Below are 16,887 nucleotides of genomic sequence, written 5' to 3' on the forward strand. Positions count from 1 at the left end.
ATAATAAATAAATGATCTCTGTCATTGTGTGTTCAGGGGGAGGCACCACTCAGGGACAGATGAGAGGGCAAATGAGGGCCCAGCTATCCAGGAGAAATGTTATGCTCCTCGCTTCCTGCAGATCCCTCCAGACCTCACTGTAGAGGAGGGACGCTTCTGTAGGATCGACTTCAAGGTAAACAACCAAATCACTCTACCCTACATGCATGCATTAACTCCAAGGGATCCTGTAACCATAATAGTGTGTTTATGCAAGGCTAAATTAAAAAAGAATAACATTTAGGGCTGCACCTATCGATTATTTTTTCAATTTATCTATTGATTATTTTTCTCAATTAATCTAACAGTTGTTTTTATTACTTGATTCATATAACAACGGATTTACCTAAAATAACGTTTAAAAACTTGTAATTTATATTTCAATATAATCTTTATACAATATAATTTTCCAATCATCAAAAAATGAATATGACAAAGTTTGCACTGCAGGGCATTATTCCCCAACAAAAAAAGCCCAGTTTTAACTGGAAATCTGTGTAATCCTAACATATATAACGTTTGGGGGAGAACAAAAAGCAAACAGGACTTTTTACATGTTGCAGTGACCAATCGCATGAACTGGTGCTCAGCAGGGCATATTTAGCATGGATAAATACTCCAGAGGTAACACAACAGACATTGCTCTGTATAGCATTATGTTTCATTTTCACTTCAGTTCAGTCTTGTCCCCCAGTTTAAAATAGAGTAATGATCTGCCTCATTCTGGTTGTTTACTGTTATTTTTGATCTGTCGATGAGGACAAACAATCGCTAGTAGGACTAGCATGCTAGTAGCAGAACAACATAGCAGCTTCGTCTATCTGCAAACTAATCTGTAGGAGTCCACAACACATGACACACGGCCCATGGAGTGACAGTTCCACACCTAATAGTGCTGTCTTGCCACTGCTGCCATCTTGAGAAATCGCTCCGCACGTTAAGTAAATCGACATAGTTGCGTATTAGATTACGTCAATTACTTCGATGCACCAGCCCTAATAAAGTTACAACTTTTCCCCATCCAGGTTGGAGGCCTCCCTACACCAGACGTCTGCTGGTATCTGGATGGTAAAGCCATTCGTCCAGACGACTACCATAAGATGCTGGTGTGTGAAAAGGGGATGCACTCGTTCATCATAGAGATTGTCACAGTGCACCACGCCGGAGTGTATGAGTGTGTGGCCCGGAACCGAGCAGGAGAGAGCAGATTTAGCATGAAGCTCAATGTATTAGGTACAAAAGTCATTATATCCTGTTTTAAGCCTTTAAATGCTGTTTTTTAAGCAACATTTCATTAGTGCAGCTCATTGATGATAGATGAGATAATAGGAGAGAATTGAGTCTCATGTGCTGTGCAACCTCTCGTTCCTCTCTACAGCCCAGGAGGCTCTGCGTCCTCCCACCTTTGTCCAGAAGATGTTGAACTCCAGAGCTCTAGAGGGCGACACTGTCAGGCTAGAGTGTAAAGTGGAAGCTTCTCCTCCACCACAACTCTTCTGGAAGAAAGATAAAGATATGCTGCGCATTGACCCACACAGAATGAGGTGGGTCAACTCTAGGACTTCATTACACCCAAACTCAACACATGATGCTGAAGATACTCTTTAACCCTTAGGAGTCTGGGGTATAATTGGCCGTTTTTGACTACTTTTGATTTTACCATTATATTTCACCTTAAAAACTATTTACCTTGCCTTGTTTGGTGTCATTATTTTCAGCACAACCTCACATGTGTGACTGAACAGTTATTTTTTCATTTTGACACACTGTATTAACACAATGGACCTAAAATCACAAAAAAAACATAAAATCCAAGTAGGAAAAAGTTAGATTTGTTTACTGTGAAAACCACAAATATGTTTAACAAACCATTTTTATTACTTAGAATGCAAATACAAATTGTTATTTGCTAAAATTGTGCTTAAGTTTTTGAAATTTACGAAGTTATATGTATGTATGTATTATATATATGTAATTATTTACATTTAAATGCAGGCAATGCCTCAGGCTTAGGGCTCCCTAACCTCTTATGCCTGCTCCACATTCAGCATTCTCCTCATTGTTTTGACTCACAAAACAAAAAAACGACTACACTACACACTAAACACACTACACTTAACACTACATAACACACTAACTACATACTCCAAACACGCTAAATGTCACAACTTCCCCCTGTTCCTCAGCAACCAAATCACGTGTTTTGCCATGTAATTTTGTGATTGGCTGGTGTGGTGCCTTTTTCCACCAATAGGAACGTGTTTTTTTGCTTGCAAACACTTCCTGCTTGTGGACACTTTCGTGAGAAAAGCCCATTTCTATCATCTCTTTCTGCACAAAACGCGCAGCAAACGTGGCGGCAATGTTCGCGAAAAAGCGTGGCGGACATTATTTATCTTAACTCTGGTTTTACTTGGCCTATCAACACGATTTAAAAACTGGTATATTGTTTGAAGGCCGCACCAACACATAACGTAGGAACTGAGACTCACTGAGGCTCCGGCTCGCTGCTATGTCATCTTAAATCAGTCATGTGATTTGATCACGCCAGCGTGATCGTTGACTCCTAAGGGTTAATTAACATATCCATCAAGTATTTTACAAGGCACATTTTGTTTTCTACTTCAGTCCGATTATTCTTAACAAAAGTTCCTGATGGCAGATAACAGCTTTATATTTAGTAGAAACTGCACCTGTACACAACTTCTCCTGCTTCTTATTCCTACTTGACAAAAACTTGCATGAGAAAGCATGTTCAATTTCTTGGTCTGTGTGCACCACTATCTTTTTATTCAAATGTTATGTATTGACTCTTCAACATGCATCGAGATGATAGTGTTGTGTTTACCCAGTGATGAACTAAACATGTGAATGTGTCTTTGTGTCTCCACAGTCTGTATCAGGACGGCTCAGGCCGACAGTGCTTGTTGATAGAGAGGGTGATGAAGTCTGATGCTGGATGGTACACTCTCTCTGCCATCAATGAAGCTGGCATGTCCACATGTAACGCAAGGCTGGATGTAGGCAGTAAGTCAACTGTGTGTTCATCTTTCTATGCAAATTTGCTTTAAAGGGCCCATCGCCGTTATCTGCTGTATGAGATAGGCCGGTAGTTACCATAGTAGCAAGGCTGTAAAATCAAACAGCAGATGGAGAATGATGTGCTCCCTCGCTACATTGAATCCAGCACTGCAGCCTCGAACACGTCGAACAAATGCTGTGTTACGTGATCGAGCAGAAACTTGATGAACCTACAACTACTGCATAATCAGCGAGTCACAGAGACAAGTATGGAGTCCATCCACTGAGGAGTGAGGAACATACAACACACATATTAGGTTTCTGCTCTATCACATAACACACCATCTGCTGTGTGGAGACATAGAGCTGAGTGAGAGGACCGACAAAGGAAAGTACATGAGCCTCTGCTCCACCTGAGCTGGACGGTATTCCTTACTAAAGCTGAAAGGGAGTTTAGACCCCCTTATCTGCAGTTTCCTATCAAGTCTTTACCTAAGTCAGCATGACTTTTAGTTAGTATAGGCAGGGTAAGCAGCCACATAGACAGACAGTTGTCTGAAGCCTATATGTTTTTGTAAATGGGGCTTTAAAAAAACCCAATACAATCATCTCTGTTCAGACAAACATGAACCAGATTGCTTTGTTACAGAAAAAAATGTGACCGAGGCAGAAAGATGTGACTCTCTTTTGTCAACAAACATTATGAGCAACCATTTTGGTCTCGTTTCCATCATTGTATTATCAGTGGTCATCTGTGTCTTTCTCAATATAACATTAAACTATATGATATCCATTCTGTCACTGTACCAGCTCAAATACAAATATCATAACACATACTCCGACTTCGCGTTTGCTGATGATGCTACAAATACTGATAAATTTATGTGCCTGCATCATGGTTTCCAAAACTGTTTCAGCCTGTCCAGATGCAAAAACTAAAATGTATTTTAGTTTATTAATATCTTCAGCCTGGAAGGAGTTTTCCAAAATCTTGTTTTCATTGGCCAAATATGGCAGTTTACTAGAGGTGGGTAAAAATATCGATTCATCAATGCATTGCAATATATTTTTTCCCAATTCAATATCGATTCAGAAAATCCTCTGAAACGATTCAGGCAGGCAGCGGCCCCCAACCACCCGCTGTCCCTCGCTGGACGCCTCTCGGTCCCCGCCTCCAGCAGCTGGAAGCGCCTCGCCCGCGACCTCGCTTGAGGGTCAGAGGGTGATGCGCCGTGGAAACACCGCCAGAGCTGCGGAGGCGGGTAGCCGATGTCTGACGCACTGCTCTTTCTGAGACTGTAAACTCCCAGCGCAGCCGGTCTCACCCTGGCCGCTGCACCGTGCGCCCGCGGGCAGCACCCTCCTCCAGGAAGAGAGGGGCGTTCAGTGTCAACGTTTTACCCCTGCGCGTCTAGCCGGAGGGCAGAGGGACCGCCGTTATGTCTATGTTTATGTCAGAAAAAAATGTACCATGCAGTCCCAGAAACAATGGCACTTTCTCAGCTTACCTATGGTTGCACCGTTCAATAACTAAACACATTGTGTGCCTTTGTTTACATTTCAATTCGAACTAGAAATTCCTAGAGAAAGATTTATAATTTAAGATTGCTTTTTTGAATTTAAAAATTATCAACAGGTATCAACAGGTATTTTTTTTGTTTATTGCTACTTGTTACTGAATCGATATCAAAGCATTTAAATCAATAATGAATCGAATCAATATTGAATCAAATTGCGACCTAAAGAATCGAAATCGAATCGAATCGTGAGGTTCTTAACAATACCCAGCCCTAAAGTTTACGTGTGGACAGGGCCTGAGGATAGAGGACATGTACATCAGATGTCAAATGCATGAAAATATTTTGTTTTGTGAGTTTGAAAAGGAGCAGATACAACATGGAGAGCCTTGGACTTACTGTCCGTCCCTTATCTGTCACTGAGCCTCGCTGTCCTGGTCTGTGCCATGACGTGCAGAGCAGAAGAGTTATTTTCAGACACCTGGCATGAAAGGAATGTTTAACTCGAGTCATCTACTGTAAAATCTGATGCTGCTGCTGGTAACACCAGTGCTGTTACTCATAAATATAAATAAAGAAGAAATCTGCAGGTAAAACAAAAGGCTGTTTTACTCTGTGGTGAGAGATTACTGAGCACCATCGGATATAAAACATGTATAGTTTTATTTACATATGATATGAGACCAACAACCAGTTGTAAATAATTTTTTGTGGTTTCCTCCAAACAAGTTAAAAGATTTAAGACTAGCTTTAAGACAGGTAGAATCATACTGTGTTGAGATAATAATAAAACTTATAAGCCTTCTAATAAAACAGTTGCAGTCCAGATGGGGTTGAATGCCATCAAACTGATGTTTGTCAAAAAACAAACATACTTCATGTGTAACTGACAAGTTAAGGTGACTTGAACTCATCCCTCCACTCTATTTCTGCCCCTTGCAGCTCGCACAGCAGCACCCATGAAGACAGCGCCCCCTGGCTCCAAGACGCTGAAGCTGCTGTCGTCTTTGAGCCACGTGCCTTCTCTGACTGTGGAGAGCCCTGCTCAGCACACCGCCCCACTGTATGAGAGTGAGGAGCTGTAGAGACACACTAAACCCAATCACTATCACACATCTCAAAACTGGACCGGAGCCTGTATTCACCGTCATGTTGAGTGCTAATAATGAAACTTTGGTTCAGAATACAGAGTAACAGAAGTGCAGCGGAGAGTACTGAGGCCGAGTCGGGTCAGGTTCATTAAAGAAGCTACTTTTTGGGTTGTGATGTGGTATTGTAGAATTCTCATTTGGAAAAACATTTAATTGTCTTGCTAACATGTTGAAAACTGCCTTTCCTCCACTCATGACATGTTATGGTTAGAGTTGTAGGTTCCTCCAAGTATTTAAAACACATAAGGAGAGACATCTTTCCTATTCAAGTGCCTTCTGAGGTAAAATAATCACCTTACCTCTCACCTTATCTTGTTCACCTGCTGCTGTTTGTCACCACTGGGCCTATCCTTTGTCTATATGTACAGCTCATGTTTGATACATGTCTGTGAGCCTCTCTACGTCTGTCCCTTCATCCTCCTGTCTGCTCTGCACTCAGCAACATGGTGTAGGTCATGAATGTATTAATAGAGCTGGATACCGTGAGGCAGAGTCAGCCCTGCTGCCAGTTTTATCTAAGTGGCCAGCCTCAGTGCTTCCCCCCACAGGGAACTAATAATGGGATTTAATTTATAACTACTTGTATTGAACTCTCTTAACTACACTATCCACAATCCAAAACTCCCAACATCTGTCGCTGCACTTTAATCCTGACAACTGTCTGCTTGTCACTTTCTGTCTCCTCCAGCTTGCAGCTGAATCAGGGTGATTTAGTGTCTGAGCCTCTGGATTTAAACATGTTCTCTGAGTCACAGCGGCTGTTGCTTCTTATAATGTGTGTCTGTAAAGTTAGATAAAGAAAGTCAGAGTTTTAACTAACCCGCTTACCTCTTGTTTAAAGATACCACCATTGGTTACTGCTCAGATTCTCTGCTGTCATATAAATTCTGCCTGATACATGTTTTTAAAGATGTCTGATATACAGTGTATGTGAATGAAGCTATTAAAGTTATTAGTTTCAGTGTTGGGACTTTGAAGTTGCCGCCCCCCCCCCCCCCCCCCCCTTCGCACAGGCTGGTCATTCTGATACCCAGCTGAACTGAACACAAAACCTGATCTGCTCTCAACACTTAGACCTGTTTACATTTCATCACATCTGCAGTGCAGATAAGACGTTTTACACTTTCCTCTCCATCGTTAAGTCTGTATGTTCAGTCAGAAAACAGGTGTCAGTGTATCAGCCTCTGCCCAGATTTGCCAAACTCTTCATTTCTGACCAGAGCCTTAACGTATGCTGTATCACAAAGAGGCTCGATTTGCCTGCTTACCTTGGAAATGCTTGTTACTGCCAGACATAAACTAACTTCACAAAAACCTGGTATTTTTGGCTGGATCTGCATGCAAACTGAAATATCTGGTATTTAACCTGTGTGGCTGCAGCTCAGTCAGCCAAGAAAGTCAATGACAGCTGACTTCATGGTTTAAATGCATTTAAAGAAATATATAAACTGAGGACTGATGGTTCTAGGTGTTTTACTACAATATGATATTTGGATCAAACAGGGTTAAATGTTGGATTTGCTTGAAGCACCAGAGTAGTTTTGGTAAGTTAGGTCCTTTCTGTTGAGATTTGAAATTGCAGGTATTAGCGTGTATTTTCCTCAAGTACTGTTTGTTGTGTAAGAACTTCTACATATCACTGGATGAATGAGAAATAAAGTTAAGGTGACCCTGACTTTGCCTCCTGGTGTGTTTAAATGTATTTAAACAGTTGGCAGTGTTGTCATTTAGACTCCAGACCTGCTCAGCGAGCAGCCTCCATTCTGAACCAAACCACTTGCCTCTCATTTTCAGAATAACTTTCAGTATTATTGCCCTCGTGCTTCCCTCTGGTGGTGGTGTTCAGACCTGGCTGCTGAAACTTTGCAGTTTAGGTACTTTCATACTACACAAGGGATTCAGTTGGTTCTTTTTATTAAAAAAAAAAAAGTAGACAACGATATCAAAAGTCACACAAAACCTGTTTCTGAATAAAAGAGGACTGGAGGTGACAGATTGTAGAATGTATCTCTATGTGGCTTCAGAGTCCTACAGCCACCGATAAACATCTGTAATGAGCTTTTAGAGTGAAGGACCAGCACCGACATCTGATTACTGACACCACTTTTCCATTAAATTAGATCTGGCTCTTCAAACAGTTTCTTTGTTTGTGGAAATGCCCTCTATTTCCCTCATTCCACCAATATTGAACTGGTTCAGAGCACTTTTGACCCAAAATAAATTGGTTTGGAACCTGAGGAGTTGGTTGCCAGCACGAAACAAAAACCAAAGACATAAATTGGAAACTGACGTGGGCATATTGTGCGCCGATGACACATCCTGGACTAAAATAACTAAAAATGGTAGAAATGCAGCTCGCATAGATAGCACCAAGGTTCCATGAGTCTTGGAACAATACCGATTCAGGAACCAGAGTTAATTTAAAGGAAAAATACCATGTGTCAACTACCAGCCCTGTCCCCACCGCGGCCCTCTACACTATCATCACACTCACAGTCGATACATTTAAACGTGTATGTACAATAAAGAGCAGATGAAAAGAGGGGAAAGGACGGGAGGAGAACCCCTGTTTGTATCAGCCTTGTTCACTGTATAGAAATCCGAAATATGTCAAGTTCAAATAAAAGATGATGTGAAGGTGCCTTTTCAGATCTGTAAGGCACATGAATAATGCCGAGATAAAAAAAAAACCAAGACGCTAACCAAAAAGTAAGCGGAGTGTTGAACTACAATTATGTGTACCTTTTAAGAATCTGTCAAAAATGGTTTAGGCGTGTTTCAAAACATCTGGCTCGTGTGTGACTAATGGATCCAGGCAGGCACTTGAACAGCTTCTCACATACGCACGTGTCTTAGATAAAATAAATCAACAACTCCTCACGTCTTCTCCGTGACACCTGCTGGGAACTGGGGTTTTTTTTTTCTCATTGAGTAGCGTGTCGCATGTGTTCCTGTTCTTAAATCTCATGGGTTGACAGAATGGACATTTGCGCTGCTCAAAATGCTTTGTGACCCTTCATATTCGGATGAAAACATCGCTTGGGTTGCATCCTAAATCCAGACAAACATGGAGCCCACAGGTTAAATTCAGCTGATTATAATACTTGTCAGATTTGTTACAGATGACACTTTACTCTAAAAAATCACATATATTTCATTACTAAGATGACATCAAGTGGAAAAACAATGTAACAAAAAAAAATGCTATTATCAAAATCTAGATATTCAACTGTTCATGTATACATACAGAATAGTTTTTTGACACTGCTTGTAAATTCAAAACAAGAAGGAACGATACAGCTGATGGACTGTGCATGACTCTGGTGCCAACATCACGTCGGCTCTGATGACTCGTGTCGATGGAGCGACAGTGGTGTCGGTGTGAAGGACGGCTGATTGAGGACTTTTAAAAACAGAACCTACAGACAAAAAGAGCTTCAGAGTCTTTTTAGTCCTCTCAGAAGCTTTCTGTTAAATCTGTGAACACGTGAAGTTTGGAGCCCGAAGTCGATGCAAACAGGAAGCTCCGCTCCTCATTTCATGGGTCAAATTTCTACATCGCTCTCTTTGTCGTTGTCGTGGTCGCCATCGTAGAACTCGTTAGCCGCCTCCGGCCTGAGGAAGTGACATCGTTGACAGATGGTTAGCTACAGATACACCGCACACATTTGTCGTCTTAAGCTCCCGTCCGGTTTCAAAGTGCACTGACCTGGTGTAGTTCTCCTCGCCGCCCCTCTCGTCCGGGTCGGGCTCATCGTTGCGTTCGTAGCTCAGCATGTCGGAGGGGACGTCGTGGATCTGGACGCTGGGTGCGTGGTTCAACATCTTCAGGTTCTCAAAGACCGTCTGACGGATCTGCTCCAGGTACTACAACAACATGGACACAGATCCCATAAATCAACTGTACTCTGTCTTTTCTAACTATTATCTTGATTTTTTGAACAAACTGTACCCAAACATACCGTTAAGCTTGTTAACCCTCAAAGAACAAGAACAATTTTTTCGGGCGTCTGACTATTTTGTTTGACCTGTCCTATTCTACCAGTCACCAGTCGTCATACACGATTTGATTCAAGAGCCTGAAGCTTCATTTATAGTTAGTCTGAGAATGGATGAACTGACCTGAATTTGTAAAAGAGAATATATGAATCACTGTCTACATCTGAACTTCTGACTAATATAATCCTCAGCGGTTAACAGGTTTAATCCTATATTTCGTTTACTGACTGTAGATATGACCAGTATAGAAAAGAGAGTAAATAGCAAGCTTATTAAATCAAAACAGATGGCACTGAAGCATAGGTGACTTTTGAAAAAACTCTCCAGCAAAAGGATAGAATTAGTGGTTCAAAAGTTACTAATTCTTTTAGAAACAATTGCTCTTTTTAGCCACTGGTAGCTGTGTGGGCCTTAGAGGGTTAAAGACCTCTGAATGCAAGTCCTGTAGACACTCTGGGGCATCAGAACTCTGTCAGTATTCACTGTGTCTCACCTGTCTGGAGTTCTGGTTTTCTATCCTGGTGCTGACGTCGGGATGCAGCGTGAAGTCTGGAGCAAAGTACTCAAAATACTCTGCAGGTAAGACGAGGAGGGTCAATCCAGAGAGGTTAATGAAGGGAGGGATATAATGTGTCTGTTGTAACTATGTGAAAAATGATTTACAAAAAAATGTAAGGTGTAGGATCCCTGCTCCTCCAACAGGTGGTGCTACAGACTGAAAATGATCAAGACACCTCAGTGAGAGACACAGAGGCGCATCACACAGTGCAATGACCGAGAAGCTAACTCACCGCTATAAGGCAGCTCATCACTGATGGATTCGTCCAATAACAGAGACGTCTCAAAGGTCCTGCAGCACAACAGAGCAGCTGTTAGTGGAAACACCGAAGTTCACATAATGACTGAGAGCCGCCATCAACTCTTGACCTTTAACCCCATGTTGTGTGTACAAAAGCTGACCTGTGTGTGTGTGTGTGTGTGAGTGTGTCGTACCAGCAGCGAGCCACGTTCCTCACTGTGTATCCTCCTCCTCCCAGGACCAACAGAGGGATCTTAAAACTCTTCACAAACTCCACACACTCACTGGAAGACATCAAAATGGCATCATCATCCTCGTCATCATCATATGTTAAACATGACCTTTCATTATCAGGTATTTAATGTGTTAGCACTTTGCTGATTCCGGCTTGCAACGAATGGTTATTTTCATTTTCTTTTACATCTGCTGATTAGTTTCATGACACTTACTCACTACTTTTGTTCAAAACTCAAACACACCCGATGTTTCATAGTTTTTACTTTTGAATTACTAAATCGTTTGACTCATTATTGCAGGTCTAGCCGATGTTACTGTAAAATGAGTGTGTGTCAGAATGAGTCAAATTACTTGAGTGTTTACAAAGACAACACCTAACTTGACAGAAAAATGGCTGTTAATCAGAGAGAGGAGAAAGATGAAATCATGGCTGTAACATGAAGCCAGTAAGTGAGTAATCCTTCTTTCTTTGGGCTTCATCGTCATCATCATCACCACCATCATCATCATCATTCATCACCAAGCTGGAACACTTGTAACCGGGGTGGATCACCATGGTAACCTATGCTGTGTGGCTAACCTGCTCCAGAGCAGACTGACTTTCAAACCTGCCAACAGCTGATCCACTAACCAGTGAGCTCGTTGGAATACTGACTCATTGCTCCTACAGGACCCCCACATGGACAAAAGAGTTCATAATCATACATTTTTGATGAACATATTTCTGTTCCAGAAGTCTCACGGTCCAACTGAGGGAGAATTAACAACACTAAATACATTCTCATGCTTAAAGCTGCATTTTAATTCAAAAGTTTCTGTCCCGACAGCATCAACGCTTTACTTTACTCCCATAATCCAACTGTGCATGAGGAAACCCTCTGATGATAATAATTGGAAGTAAAAAGTGTACACTCCGCTGTCTTTTATTAGAAAATTAATCCACACACTGTTAATTAGCTCCACAACAGACAGTCGCTACTTCACCTCTCCTCTTCTGTGCAGACGGACATTAATTTGCCTTTTTTATGTAGGTTTTGCTTCATCAGACAAATAAACAACTAATTAAGGATCTTTAACGTTAAATCATTTATAGCTGGACTGTACGACTGGTAGCTAATGGAACCACTAGATAACAATCTTCGCGATGTGGGCGTGAATCTATGAAAATCTCAATATTACATTCCGATTATTGAGCAAAAGAAACTCTTGCTCGACAATGTAACTGAAATCAGTCTCACCCGTGTCCTCGTATGCTGAGGTTGAAGCAGCCTAGTCGGTCACAGCCCAGAGAATCTGCTCCGCACTGAAAGCAGAACACACACACACACACACACACACACACACACACACACACACACACACACACACACACACACACACACACACACACACAAAATGTGTCAACATTCATCATACGAGTGCATGCTGCCTGATATTCTGATAAAGGGACAAGTTAACTTTATCTGACACTGAAACAGATGCATCACACACACAGAGTGGAGCTGAGGTTCAGAGTTAATTAAACAGAGGAGTTCTGCATCAGAGACCCAGAATCAGTCACTGACCTGCAGGACGATGCAGGTCGGCTGGTAGAAATCCACCACCTGTTTAATAACCGGCTGGAACAGCTGCCTGTAGCCTGAAAAACACACACACACACACACACACACACACACACACACACACAGAGATGACAGCAGTGTGAATCTCCAGTTAACACTACAGTAATAACACAGCTCTATGTGTTATTCTGTACATCTAAATTATGCAGGAGGTGAACTCACTCTGGTCGTCGATGCCGTCCCTCAGAGGAACATTGAGGCAGTAGTACCGACCACTCTCTGCTCCAACTTCATACATGTCACCTGCAGCAAACACACACTGTAAATACTCACCGATACAAAGACAACACAATCGAACATGCTGTACACACAGATAAGACATTCGCCTTTGCAGCAATTAAAAAGCGTTTAAACTAATCAGAAATGTGTCGGCTGGAATTAGTTGTTCTATAAATGTCACCATCGCAGTTTCATGAAGTTAAACACGCTGAAATGTTGAAATGAATCTTGAAATGTAATTTATTTTCCACTTCAAGCATTTGCACTACATTCCCTATTAAATAGTTGTCCAGGCGTTAGGGTACATGTTGACACCGTACATTTTAAAGGGAAGAAAAAATAAAGTTATTTGTCTGTTGGGTGTCCATACAACTCTGATGCTTTACGCAGCTCGTACCTGTTCCTGGGAAAAAGTAGTTCCCATATTTGTGGAAGGACACAGTCATTACACGGTCTGTCAGGTAAAAGGCCTCCTGCACACCGTCACCGTGGTGAATGTCGATGTCGATGTAGAGAACCCTTGGGTGGTATCTGCAACACACACACACACAGACACACACACACACACACACACACACACACACACACACACACACACACACACACACACAGTTGTTTAGAGAGTAACAGACGCAGCAAACACTTAACGACGGTCATTCAGACGAGTGTCTTACTTGAGCAGCTCCAGTATACTGATGACGATGTCGTTGACGTAACAAAACCCAGACGCCTGCAAACACAGAAAACTCATTTTAGGCCTTTAACCAGTCATAAGTAAGCTGAATGTGATGAGCAGAGAGGATTGACACCAATAAATCAGGACTCTGCGCTGACCTCAAACTTCTTGGCATGATGCAAACCTCCGGCCCAGTTAATGGCAATGTCACAGATCTGGAAAACAACGTAGAATTACCCTAAGGCTGATCGTATACATCAATGAAACAAACACGCACAATGTTTTTTTACACAGATGAAGAAATATCATCTGGAAAAACATTTGCCGAATCAAAAAGTAAGTCCACATAGTTAAGCCAGTTGTGTAGGTGTTCCTTCAATGTGGCCACTCGGGATGCATGTTGTTACAAAATGGTAACAGCCTCCACGACTCTGTGGTCCTGAGCAGCCGACAAGTAGAGCTGCTGCTGCACACTGCTGCTGTTTCAGCTCAACACTGAAGTGTCAACACTGACGGGGGGATGTCCAGTGACCTAAGTATCATCTGCTAAACACATGTTCATCTTTAATCAGCAGCTGCTCAGCAAAAACCTCAGAGCAGCACAGGAAGTTTAGATGGCTTCTACTGATGAATAAATCAGTGGCTATGACGCTTGTGACAGGGCAGCTACCTAGAAGACAAAGGCCACTGATTCTCACTGTGGTGACACAGAATTCATTTATGTTGGTTAGTGTGTGTTTGTATACACTGCGTGTGTGTGTGTTACCTTGTGGTTGAGCTGCGTGGCTCCCTGTAAAGAGGCTCCTGTGTATCTCGAGCAAAACTCAAACAGACCAGGAAAAACAGGACTGAAAGAAAAACACACAGGTACAAATATTGTTAGAGTTTTCACTCGTGTTTAAAAAGAGCAGTAGAATTCCTTGAAAATGATGCAGACATTCACTGTCCAGACCAAAAAGGAAATGAGATACCCACACCTTAACATGGACCATGAAACCACAAGGTCGTTGTATGCTATGACTGTCTAGTACATGTCATAAATATGATAAGGTGCAATCTGTAAGAATTGGCCATCTGTCAAAATCAGACTCATGGGCAGCTTATCACCAGAGAAACAACTACCTGCTGCTAACTGTAGCTAGCTGTTAGCTAGTTGGCTCATTTAACCATGCAGCTAACACGGTGTTGCATGAGTTGACTCTGTCTGGACTGGATGTTTGGAGCGCCGGGGGCTTGTTGGTGTTGTTTACTCCCAGATTACCACCTCTTCAGGAACAACTTGGCTAGGGCCTTGATGGTTAGCATGCTACATTTTGTAGCTATCCTTTCAACAAATTAAATAGATATAAAAAAATAAATAAATAAAAAAAAATCAAATTCTGTTAATAATTTTAGTCGACTTTTGAATGTTTTAAAACAAAAATTCTTTCATAATGCACCTTCAACAAATGTAGCCAATATTCAGCTCTAAAACAAACCACATTCATAAAAAACAATAATAACACTCACCAGTCGTCTCCAACATTGAATGTGTTGAGGCTCTTTGTGAAGCCCTGCATGTTATTGGGGCTGACCTTCTGCAGGAAGTCAATGTAGTCTTCAGAGTGGAACCGACACATGTCGTGCTGAGATGCTTTGTATGGTTTGAACACCTAATTAGTAAAAAAGGTCATTGAATAAAGTACAGTACATTTAGAAATGTTCCATGAGTTTATTTTGAATCAAAAGGGTGAGCAAATGTTACTCAAGGGGGAAAAGAGTGTCTCTGCGTGAGCAGGGTGTGAATCTGTGACACCATCTGTGTGCACTGCTCACCATCATTTTCTTGTAGAGTCCATAGTGCAGCACCAGACTGTGAGTCAGAGACAAACGGTGAGGCTTCATGGGGTGGCCAGCACCTGGAGGACACACACACACACACACACACACACACACACACACACACACACAAACACACACACACTTTAGAACTTACAAACATAATACAGATATTTCACTGGGGCGTTCATAGTGACTTCCTTAAGAACGAATATTGAAAACAAAACTTATGAGTTACATAGCAGCAGACTAATAAGTAATAAATAAAGCTGTATATCATTACTGTCAAATCAAATCAAATCTGATTACAAAACAGTGAAATGCACTTGATATCTACAGCAGGATGTTGTTTATAGACATTGTGCAGTTCTTTAAAACGTGCATTTTTACCAGCCACTGAACAGATTACTATTGAGTTTTGGCTGCTGAGTGCAGCAACCTGCATGTTTAATCAGCATTTGGCTGGTGGGTGGTCCTGATTTTCGTGTGTGTGTGTGTGTGTGTGTGTGTTGTTTCAATAGTTTAAATGATCTTTAGTTAGATTGGAAGTTTGGAATATTTTTGTTTTGTTAGCATTTCAGTTCCAAAGCAGGTGTCGTCGCTATTACAGTGGGTGGTTGTGCGTAAATATTTCACTTCCACTGTCTAAATACAAAGATCCTTACAGTGAACCAATTTGCAATTATTACAAACGGATTACTTTAAACTGTATGAACTGTCTGCACATCATAAATGCCAAAAGCAGGTAGATAGCGAGCAGAGTGACATATTGGGCAGTTTTAATACATTCGGATAGCTGATAAAATACCGTTAGCTAGCTAAACATGCTAGATACTCTGTGATTTGCACAACCAGTCGCGATAAAATTTAACAGTTTTATGGTAAAACCAGCATAGCAGATCTCTAAGTGGACTGAGAAAAATGCGAAATGCCAACAGTTAAAATCAAGGATAAAACACACCCCTGAAGTTATTAGCATAAAGCTAGTTTACGTTAGCATCGCTTCCCTTTGTAGGCCGGTTCACTACGATAACTAAACTCACCGTAATGAAAGTTGCCCACGTCCGGGTCATAAAAATAAGATGTTCTGTTAGTCATGCTGAACGAATTAATATCCGACTTTTCCCGTAAAACTATGACTGTTCACGCGGCGATATAATCCACATTTTTCGATCAATTAGCAGTTAGCCGCCATGGTAAACACCGACTCGATACGTCATCAGACAGGGACGGTAGTGACGGAGAGGGGCGGGGAAGGAAATGTAGCGGCCGAAAAAATAAAAGCCTTTTGTCAATTTAATTAAAAGTCCTTTCCTTCTCTGAACTGATCAAAATAAAACATTAACTGTAATAAATTAGACGACTGTCGTCTTTATTGTTATTAATTATGTTATTAAAATTCATGAAAGAGGAAGACAGTTACTCTGTAGTAAAATATTCCTGACAAACTGACTAATAAACATTAATCTGGCGTTCAGTGCAAAATAGATAAAAATGACTTATTGCCGGACAGACAATTTCTGTGGCCTTTTGATCCTCCTATAAAATACTCCAAGAATAACAGGTAAAAGGTCTCATTTTAATAAGCTCATGGATGAATCAGAAAGAAGTTTGGCTATTTCTGGAGGCTATAATTATTTGGCTATAATAATTATACTCAATACCCATTACCAAATCAGGTTCAGACTTATCCAGGCCAAATAAGTCTGAACCTGAAAAAGAAAAAAAAAGAATGTTGGAAACCAACTGAACCAACCACTGTCCTTGACTTTCCCCAGAAAAATAAAGG

General features: G+C 41.4%; 2 protein-coding genes across 4 annotated transcripts in view; one reads left to right on the forward strand and one right to left on the reverse strand.

Moving 5' to 3' along the window:
• myot (myotilin) overlaps positions 1–7,403 on the forward strand; it is a 29,540-nt gene extending 22,137 nt beyond the window's left edge. For all 3 annotated transcript variants that reach the window (XM_030396412.1, XM_030396414.1, XM_030396413.1), the window contains 5 exons: positions 37–175; positions 1,065–1,272; positions 1,418–1,583; positions 2,933–3,066; positions 5,520–7,403. In XM_030396412.1, the coding sequence (XP_030252272.1) occupies positions 37–175; positions 1,065–1,272; positions 1,418–1,583; positions 2,933–3,066; positions 5,520–5,662 (790 nt within the window). In that variant the 3' untranslated portion in view covers positions 5,663–7,403. The remainder of the gene's footprint in view (positions 1–36; positions 176–1,064; positions 1,273–1,417; positions 1,584–2,932; positions 3,067–5,519) is intronic.
• A 222-nt stretch (positions 7,404–7,625) lies between these two features.
• On the reverse strand, positions 7,626–16,344 carry hdac3 (histone deacetylase 3). Its single transcript, XM_030396416.1, has 15 exons — positions 16,142–16,344; positions 15,096–15,178; positions 14,790–14,932; positions 14,047–14,128; positions 13,439–13,495; positions 13,279–13,334; positions 13,002–13,135; positions 12,548–12,628; positions 12,329–12,402; positions 12,002–12,066; positions 10,721–10,810; positions 10,519–10,577; positions 10,221–10,300; positions 9,438–9,595; positions 7,626–9,343 (listed from the first exon to the last, which is right to left on the reverse strand). The coding sequence occupies exons 1-15, from the start codon at positions 16,194–16,196 to the stop codon at positions 9,274–9,276; spliced, it is 1,287 nt and encodes a 428-aa protein (XP_030252276.1). The 5' UTR covers positions 16,197–16,344; the 3' UTR covers positions 7,626–9,273.
• Positions 16,345–16,887: the final 543 nt, after the last annotated feature.

The sequence above is a fragment of the Sparus aurata genome, chromosome 18 (assembly GCF_900880675.1).
Source record: "Sparus aurata chromosome 18, fSpaAur1.1, whole genome shotgun sequence".
Taxonomy (NCBI): Eukaryota; Metazoa; Chordata; class Actinopteri; order Spariformes; family Sparidae; genus Sparus; species Sparus aurata.

Coding starts and splice junctions, on each gene's coding strand:
- hdac3 (XM_030396416.1), bottom strand. CDS start 16,196: ATGACTAACAGAACATCTTATTTTTATGACCCGGACGTGGGCAACTTT. Junction 12,067..12,328: donor CGACCTGCATCGTCCTGCAG/GTCAGTGACTGA, acceptor TTCTGCTTTCAG/TGCGGAGCAGATTCTCTGGG. Junction 10,301..10,518: donor TGATGAGCTGCCTTATAGCG/GTGAGTTAGCTT, acceptor TCTTACCTGCAG/AGTATTTTGAGTACTTTGCT.